Source organism: Zalophus californianus, chromosome 4 (assembly GCF_009762305.2).
Source record: "Zalophus californianus isolate mZalCal1 chromosome 4, mZalCal1.pri.v2, whole genome shotgun sequence".
NCBI lineage: Eukaryota > Metazoa > Chordata > Mammalia > Carnivora > Otariidae > Zalophus > Zalophus californianus.
This window is the reverse complement of record NC_045598.1, coordinates 3,472,603-3,482,377: the sequence shown is the minus strand read 5'-3', so window position 1 is coordinate 3,482,377 and position 9,775 is coordinate 3,472,603. Positions and strand designations below refer to the sequence as shown.

The 9,775-nt window shown below is 41.3% G+C and overlaps 1 protein-coding gene across 1 annotated transcript; it reads right to left on the bottom strand.

Annotated features, from left to right (window-relative positions):
- Positions 1-2,978: 2,978 nt before the first annotated feature.
- On the bottom strand, positions 2,979-3,890 carry LOC118356910 (peroxiredoxin-1). The gene has a single exon (XM_035727211.1). The coding sequence runs from the start codon at positions 3,839-3,841 to the stop codon at positions 3,242-3,244; it is 600 nt and encodes a 199-aa protein (XP_035583104.1). The 5' UTR covers positions 3,842-3,890; the 3' UTR covers positions 2,979-3,241.
- Between the last annotated feature and the right edge of the window lie 5,885 nt (positions 3,891-9,775).

Here is a 9,775-nt window from a genome sequence, read left to right as displayed (position 1 = left end):
GCAAGCCTGAGCTTCTCTGGGGGTCTTGGATACAAACTGGCTCACCCTCTTCCCCAGCAGGCTTAGATCCTGGCTTTCTTAGTCGGCTAAACCCAGGCCATTTGAACATCTGCTCTTTCACTTCCAAAATGTTGCCAACTCGTTTCTCTGTCCTATCCTCACGATCTTATTGTGTGTTTATGCTTCTTTTATTCCTTTCTTGTTATTTCGGTGGGGTTTTGGGAGGAAGCAGAGCTAAGTACGTGTGTTCTGTCCATCATGCTAAACCAGAATCACCGCGCCGGGCTTCCTGTCATTCTTTGTACAAATTCCGTTCTGCTTTAGGATCTCATTGTGGGTGGTCTCCCCAGCCTGCAGCACCCAGACTCTCCCTGTGTGCCTGTCTGTCTTTTTTCCATCCTTCAGCTCAACTGAGACACCAGGAAACCTCCCCTCTTAAAAAGGTGGCTGTTAAGATGGTGGCAGCATGAGGAGCTCCACAGACCTATTTTTTGATGAAACAAGGAAAACCTGTGAAAACCAGAAAAAAAAGTCGTTTGAGTTCCCTGGAAATTGTCCCAAGGGCACACAGCAAATGAAGAAGAATTTGTTCAGGAAAATTCATTCTACCCAAACCTGGTAAGAACAGTAAGTCTGTGGCACTTGAGTCACATGCTCCCCACCAGCATGCTGTGGCAGAGGCTGCCTTCTGTGGGGTGTGGCCAGGAAGATGGGACCCCTTCGCCCCCCAGCACCCTGTCAGGGATTGTGCTATGGCATCTCACAAGGAGGGGCAGGTGGCCAGACTGTCTCATCCCCTCCGACTCAGCTGGGAGATGCTGATTCCTAGTGACACTGACAGGTGAGGAACATCCTTCCTCCACCAGCCCCGCTTGTGGGTGGAGACTCTACTCCAGGTGTGTCAGGCTGAGAGTGCTGGTGCCCCCATCCTCCTCACTCAGCTTGCTCACAGGGCAGAGACTCTACACCTGGGGAGGCGAGCTCAGAAAACCAGAGGGTCCCACAAGCAACAAAAGAAACGGTTACATTGAAACTCATCAAAATTGAAAGCTTTTGTGCTTTAAGGACACCATCCAGAAAGTGAAAAGACAACCTACTGAATGGGAAAAGTTTTTGCAAATCATATTTTTCATAAAGGACTTGCATCTAGAATATATAAAGAACTCTCACAACTCAGTAATAAAAAGACAATATTTACCCATTTAAAGATGGCTAGAGGATCTGACTAGACCCTTCTCCAAAGAAGATACATAAATGGCCCCAAAGCACATGAGAAGATGCTCGACATCATTAGCAATTACAGAAATTCAAATTTAAACCACAGTGAGAGACCACTTCACACCCACTAGGATGGCTATCAGCAAAAAGACAATAGTAAGTGTTGAAGAGGGCGTGGAAGAATCATAGCCCTCATGCCCTGCTGGTAGAAATGTAAAATCATGCCCTAAAATGGTGCAGAATGGAGTTTCCTCAAATGCCTAAACATAGAGTCACCATATAATCCAGCAATTCCACTCTGAGGTAGATGCACAGCAGAAACGAAGACATGCATGCACATGAAATCTTGCACATGGATGTTCATGGTATTTATAATGGTCAAAAACGTGGAAGTACCCCCAAATACCCATCAACTGATCAAAGGGCATATAGAATGAGCAACGTCTATATAGTGGGATATTATTTAGCAATGACAAGAAATGGAGGATTGATCACACGCTACAGTGTAGATGAACTTTGAAGACATGCTGAATGCAAGAAGTCAGTCACAAAATGTCACCTACTATATGATTCCATTTATACAAAACCTCCAGAATAGGTAAATTCATTGACACTGAAAGGAGATTGCTGGTTGCCAGGAGCTGGGGGACAGATTGAGGGGAAATGGGGAGGGACTGCTTATGGGGATAGAGTGGTTTTTGGGATGGTGAAAATGTCCTAAAACTGACTCTGATGAGTGTACTAAAAACCATTAAACTGTACACTTTAAACGAGCGAATTGTATGATGCATGAATTATAGCTTAATAAAGCTATTATAAAAGAGGTGGTCATCCATCTTCATGTAAGTATTTCTGTCTCTGAACCTGTGCTTTTTCTGATATAGCACTTTTCCCTAATTGTGATTTCCTATGCTGTGTAGTCTACACAGAGAGAGACTCGTCTGTGTTGATGCCAGTCACATCCCCAGTTCCAAGTATAGTGCAGGTCTAACAAATATTCATTGAAAGAATAAATACTTCCCTTTTTTGCAGAGCATCCCATGGAATCAGTGTTCCTCTTAGAGCCCTTGGGAAAGCCCTTCCCTAGAGCAGTAGCTCTTCACTGGGCATGACTTTTCCCTTCCGCTCATAACACTTGGCACTGTCTGGAGACTTGCATGGTTGCTGAGACAGGAGGGCAGGTGCTACTGACATCCAGTGGGTGGAGGCCAAGGATGTTGCTAAACATCCTATGGTGCATGGGACAGCCCCTCAGCAAAGAATTATCAGGCCCCAAGTGTCAATGGTGCTGCTCTTGAGAAACCCTATAGTAGAGTATGAAGATGAGCAAGATTTCCAAAGCCATGTGTTATGGGTGGAGTTATGCCCCCTGCCCTCAAATTTATGTCTTGATGTCTTAAGCCCCAGGACCTCAGAATGTGTATTTGGAGACTGGGTCTTATTTAGAGAAGTAATGAAGGTGAAATGAAGTCATTAGGGGGTGCCCTTGTAAGAAGAAAAGATCGGGACACAGACACACACAAAAGGAAGACCGTGGGAGGGATGGCCGTCCACATGCCAGGGAGGGAAGCCTCAGGACAAGGTCAAACCAGCTGATACCATGATCTCAGACTTTATCCTCCAGAACTGTGAGAAAATAAACTTTTGTTGCTTAAGTCCCCCAGACTGTGGTGCTTTCTTTTTTAAAATTTTTTATTGTTATGTTAATCACCATACATTACATCATTAGTTTTTTTTTTTTTTTTTTTTTTTTTTTTTTTTCTCGGTTCAAGTTTAATAGAAACAAAAGACAAAACGTGATGCCCTGCTACTGTACATACAGTTGGCCTGCCCCATAACAGCTCAGGCCCTTCTCTCCAGAAAAGAAAGGCTGGCCTCCCCAACCCCTGCAGAAAAGGCCTGTCCTGTCCCCATACCACATCTGCACAGTCTAAAGTCTTATGTTCTAAGCATGACAATAATACAAGAGAGATTTTGTTTTCATGGCCACCCACTGCAGCCCAGCCCTAAAACGACCCGGCGCTCACTTCTGCTTAGAGAAATATTCTTTGCTCTTCTGAACATCAGGCTTGATGGTATCACTGCCAGGCTTCCAGCCAGCTGGGCACACTTCCCCATGCTTGTCAGTAAACTGGAAGGCCTGAACCAGTCGCAGAGTCTCATCCACAGAGCGCCCTACAGGAAGGTCATTTACCGTGATCTGCCTAAGGATACCTTTATCGTCAATGATAAAGAGGCCCCTGAAGGAGATGCCTTCATCAGCCTTTAAGACTCCATAGTCCTGAGCAATGGTACGCTTGGGGTCTGATACCAAGGGAATATTCATGGGTCCCAGTCCTCCTTGTTTCTTGGGTGTGTTGATCCATGCCAGGTGACAGAAATGAGAATCCACAGAAGCACCAATCACTTGACAGTTGAGTTTCTTAAATTCTTCTGCCCTGTCACTGAAAGCAATGATCTCCGTGGGGCACACAAAGGTGAAGTCAAGAGGGTAAAAGAAGAACACAATGTATTTTCCTTTGTAGTCAGATAGGCTGAGATCTTTGAACTGGCCATCTGGCATAACAGCCGTGGCTATGAAGTTGGGGGCAGGATGCCCAATTTTGGCATTTCCCGAAGACATCTTGCTATCAGCGGCTCTGAGAGCAAAAAGGCCGAAAACAAGGCAGGAAGAAGACTACATCATTAGTTTTTGATGCAGTGTTCCATGATTCATTGTTTGTGCGTAACACCCTGTGCTCCACGCAGAACGTGCCCTCTTTAATACCCATCACCAGGCTAACCCATCCCCCCACCCTCCTCCCCTCTAGAACCCTCAGTTTGTTTTTCAGAGTCCATCATCTCTCCTGGTTCGTCTCCCCCTCTGACATACTCCCCTTTTCTTCCTCTCCTGTTATCTTCTTCTTTTTCTTATTTCTTAAAATATGTTGCGTTATTTGTTTCAGAAGTACAGATCTGTGATTCAACAGTCTTGCACAATTCACAGCACTCGCCATAGCACATACCCTCCCCAATGTCTATCACCCAGCCACCCCATCCCTCCCACCCCCAACCACTCCAGTAACACTCAGTTTGTTTCCTGAGATTAAGAATTCCTCATATCAGTGAGGTCATATGATACATGTCTTTCTCTGATTGACTTATTTCGCTCAGCATAACACCCTCCAGGTCCATCCACGTCGTTGCAAATGGCAAGATCTCATTCCTTTTGATGGCTGCATAATATTCCATTGTGTATATATACCACTGCTTCTTCATCCATTCATCTGTCGATGGGCATCTTGGCTCTTTCCACAGTTTGGCTATTGTGGACATTGCTGCTATAAACATTGGGCTGCACGTACCCCTTCGGATCCCTACATTTGTGTCTTTGTGGTAAATACCCAGTAGTGCAATTGCTGGATCGTGTGGTAGCTCTATTTTCAACTGTTTGAGGAACCTCCATACTCTTTTCCAGAGTGGCTGCACCAGCTTGCATTCCCACCAACAGTGTAGGAGGGTTCCCCTTTCTCCGCATCCCCGCCAACATCTGTCGTTTCCTGACTTGTTAATTTTAGCCATTCTGACGGGTGTGAGGTGGTACCCCATTGAGGTTTTGATTTGGATTTCCCTGATGCCAAGCGATGTTGAGCACTTTTTCATGTGTCTGTTGGCCAGTTGGATGTCTTCTTTGGAAAAATGTCTGTTCATGTCTTCTGCCCATTTCTTGATTGGATTATTTGTTCTTTGGGTGTTGAGTTTGATAAGTTCTTTATAGATTTTGGATACTAGCCCTTTATCTGATATGTCATTTGCAAATATCTTCTCCCATTCTGTCGGTTGTCTTCTGGTTTTGTGGACTATTTCTTTTGCTGTGCAAAAGCGTTTTATCTTGATGAAATCCCAATAGTTCATTTTTGCCCTTGCTTCCCTTGCTTTTGGTGATGTTTCTAGGAGGAAGTTGCTGCGGCTGAGGTCGAAGAGGTTTCTGCCTGTGTTCTCCTTTAGGATTTTGATGGACTCCTGTCTCACGTTTAGGTCTTTCAACCATTTGGAGTCTATTTTTGTGTGTGGTGTAAGGAAATGCTCCAGTTTCATTCTTCGGCATGTGGCTGTCCAATTTTCCCAACACCATTTGTTGAAGAGACTGTCTTTTCTCCATTGGACATTCTTTCCTGCTTTGTCAAAGATGAGTTGAACATAGAGTTGAGGGTCCATTTCTGGGCTCTCTATTCTGTTCCAGTGATCTATGTGTCTGTTTTTGTGCCAGTACCATACTGTCTTGATGATGACAGCTTTGTTATAGAGCTGGAAGTCCGGAATTGTGATGCCGCCAGCTTTGCTTTTCTTTTTCAATATTTCTCTGGCTATTTGGGGTCTCTTCTGGTTCCATACAAATTTTAGGATTATTTGTTCCATTTCTTTGAAAAAAGTGGATGGTATTTTGATGGGGATTGCATTGAATGTGTAGATTGCTCTAGGTAGCATTGACATCTTCACAATGTTGGTTCTTCCAATCCATGAGCATGGAACGTTTTTCCATTTCTTTGTGTCTTCTTCAATTTCTTTCCCGAGTATTTTATAGTTTTCTGAGTACAGATCCTTTGCCTCTTTGGTTAAATTTATTCCTAGGTATCTTATGGTTTTGTGTGCAGTTGTGAATGGGATCGACTCCTTGATTTGTCTCTCTTCTGTCTTGTTGTTGGTGTATAGGAATGCCACTGATTTCTGTGCATTGATTTTATAGCCTGCTACTTGACTGAATTCCTGTATGAGTTCTAGCAGTTTTGGGGTGGAGTCTTTTGGGTTTTCCACATACAGTATCATATCATCTGCAAAGAGTGAGAGTTTGACTTCCTCTTTGCCGATTTGGATGCCTTTGATTTCTTTTTGTTGTCTGATTGCTGTGGCTAGGACTTCTAATACTATGTTGAACAGCAGTGGTGAGAGTGGACATCCCTGACGCATTCCTGACCTTAGGAGAAAAGCTCTCAGCTTTTCCCCATTGAAAATGATATTCACTGTAGGATTTTCATAGATGGCTTTTATGATATTGAGGTATGTACCCTCTATCCCTATACTCTGAAGAGTTTTGATCAAGAAAGGATGCTGTACTTTGTCAAATGCTTTTTCTGCATCTATTGAGAGGATCATATGATTCTTGTTCTTTCTTTTGTTAATGTATTGTATCATGTTGATTGATTTGTGGATGTTGAACCAAACTTGCATCCCAGGGATAAATCCCACTTGGTCCTGGTGAATAATCCTTTTAATGTACTGTTGGATCCTATTGGCTAGTATTTTGGTGAGAATTTTTGCATCCATGTTCATCAAGGATATTGGTCTGTAATTCTCCTTTTTGATGGGGTCTTTGTCTGGTTTTGGGATCAAGGTAATGGTGGCCTCATAAAATGAGTTTGGAAGTTTTTCTTCCATTTCTTTTTTTTGGAACAGTTTCAGGAGAATAGGTATTAATTCTCCTTTAATTGTTTGATAGAATTCCCCTGGGAAGCCGTCTGGCCCTGGGCTTTTGTTTCTTGGGAGATTTTTGATGACTGCTTCAATTTCCTTAGTGGTTATAGGTCTGTTCACGTTTTCTATTTCTTCCTGGTTCAATTTTGGTAATTGATACATCTCTAGGAATGCACCCATTTCTTCCAGGTTATCTAATTTGCTGGCATAGAGTTGCTCATAATATGTTCTTATAACTGTTTGTATTTCTTTGGTGTTGGTTGTGATCTCTCCTCTTTCATTCATAATTTTGTTGATTTGGATCATTTCTCTTTTCTTTTTGATCAGTCTGGCCAGGGGTTTATCAATCTTGTTAATTCTTTCAAAGAACCAGCTCTTAGTTTCGTTGATCTGTTCTACTGTTCTTTTGGTTTCTATTTCATTGATTTCTGTTCTGATCTTTATTATTTCTCTTCTCCTGCTGGGTTTAGGCTTTATTTGCTGTTTTTTCTCTAGCTCCTTTAGGTGTAGGATTAGGTTGTGTATTTGAGACCTTTCTTGTTTCTTGAGAAAGGCTTGTATTCCTATATACTTTCCTCTCAGAACTGCCTTTGCTGTATCCCAAAGATTTTGAACAGTTGTGTTTTCATTTTCATCGGTTTCCATGAATTTTTTTAATTCTTCTTTAATTTCCTGGTTCACCCATTCATTCTTTAGTAGGATGCTCTTTAGCCTCCATGTATTTGAGTTCTTTCCGACTTTCTTCTTGTGATTGACTTCTAGTTTCAAAGCATTGTGGTCTGAAAATATGCAGGGAATAATCCCAATTTTTTGGTACTGGTTGAGACCTGATTTGTGACCTAGGATGTGATCAATTCTGGAGAATGTTCCATGGGCACTAGAGAAGAGGGTGTATTCGTTGCTTTGGGGTGGAATGTTCTGAATATGTCTGTGAAGTCCATTTGGTCCAGTGTTTCATTTAAAGTGTATTTCCTTGTTGATCTTTTGCTTTGATGATCTGTCCATTTCAGTCAGGGGGCTGTTAAAGTCCCCCACTATTATTGTATTGTTGTCAATGTGTTTCTTTGCTTTTGTTATTAATTTCCTTATAAAATTGGCTGCTCCCATGTTAGGGGCATAGATATTTACAATTGTTAGATCTTCTTGTTGGATAGACCCTTTAAGTAGGATATAGTGTCCTTCTTCATCTCTTATTACAGTCTTTGGTTTAAAATCTAAATTGTCTGATATAAGGATGGCCACCCCAGCTTTCTTTTGGTGTCCATTAGCATGGTAAATGGTTTTCCACCCCCTCACTTTCAATGTGGGGGTGTCTTTGGGTCTAAAATGAGTCTCTTGCAGAGAGCATATTGATGGGTCTTGTTTTTTAATCCAATCTGATAACCTGTGTCTTTTGATTGGGGCATTTAGTCCATTTACATTCAGGGTAACTATTGAAAGATATGAATTTAGTGCCATTGTATTGCCTGTAAGGTGACTGTTACTGTATATTGTCTGTGTTCCTTTCTGATCTATGCTGCTTTTAGGCTCTCTCTTTGCTTAGAGGACCCCTTTCAATATTTCTTGGAGGGCTGGTTTCGTGTTTGCAAATTCCTTTAGTTTTTGTTTGTCCTGGAAGCTTTTTATCTCTCCTTCTATTTTCAATGACAGCCTTGCTGGATATAGTATTCTGGGCTGCATATTTTTCTCGTTTACTGCTCTGAAGATATCATGCCAGTCCTTTCTGGCCTGCCAGGTCTCTGTGGATAGGTCTGTTGCCAATCTAGTGTTTCTACCATTGTAGGTTACATATCTCTTCTCCCGAGCTGCTTTCAGGATTTTCTCTTTGTCTCTGAGACTCGTAAGTTTTACTATTAGATGTCGGGGTGTTGACCCATTTTTATTGATTTTGAGAGGGGTTCTCTGTGCCTCCTGGATTTTGATGCCTGTTTCCTTCCCCACATTAGGGAAGCTCTCTGCTATAATTTGCTCCAATACACCTTCTGCCCCTCTCTCTCTCTTCTTCTTCTGGGATCCCAATGATTCTAATGTTGTTTCGTCTTATCGTATCGCTTATCTCTCGAATTCTGCCCTCGTGATCCTGTAGTTGTTTCTCTCTCTTTTTCTCAGCCTCTTTATTTTCCATCATTTGGTCTTCTATATCACTGATTCTCTCTTCTGCCTCATTTATCCTAGCAGTTAGTGCCCCCATTTTTGATTGCACCTCATTAATAGTCTTTTTGATTTCGACTTGGTTAGATTTTAGTTCTTTTATTTCTCCAGAAAGGGTTTCTCTAATAACTTCCACGCTTTTTTCAAGCCCAGCTAGTATCTTTAAAGTCATGATTCTGAACTCTAGGTCTGACATCGTACTAATGTCCGTACTGAGTAGGTCCCTGGCAGATGGTACTACCTTTTGTTCTTTTTGCTGAGGTGATTTTTTTCGTCTTGTCATTTTGTCCAGAGGAGAATAGATGAATGAGAGAACAAAATGCTAACAGGTTAACAACGTCCCCAGGAAATATACTCTATACAAATCAGAAAAGACCTGGAACCAGGGGAAAAAAACGGGAAAGAAAGAAAAAAGAAAGAGGAAAAAAAAGAAAAAGGAAAAGATAAAAACAAACAAAAACAGAACAAAACAAAAAAAACAGAATATGATCAAATATGATCAGGCTAGTGCATAGATCAGTGCCACACACTAGATTTTGCGTGTATTTTGGTCTGTTAGAAAAAAGTGTCTCCTAAAATTTTAAAGGAAGAAAGACTTATATATGTACAAAATAAGGATTGATACAATGAAGGGATGGAAGATGACTGTAAAGATGAAAATTATAAAAGATTTTATAAAGGAATTGATAAGAAGTTGTTTGAAAAAAGAAAGAAGATTTAAAAAAAAAAGAACAAAAAAGGGAGAGAATGTGATCAGGTAGGAGACTAGAACAGAGCCATACACTAGTGATTTAAGGTATATTTTGATCTGTTAGAGGAAACTGTATCTCAAAATTTTAAAGAGAGAACAACTTATATATATATGCCAAAAATAAGGGTAACTACTATGAAGGGATAAAATATGACTTTAAAAATTAAAAATAAAAAATGTTTTTTTTTTTTAAAAAGTGATTGA

Coding starts and splice junctions, on each gene's coding strand:
- LOC118356910 (XM_035727211.1), bottom strand. CDS start 3,841: ATGTCTTCGGGAAATGCCAAAATTGGGCATCCTGCCCCCAACTTCATA.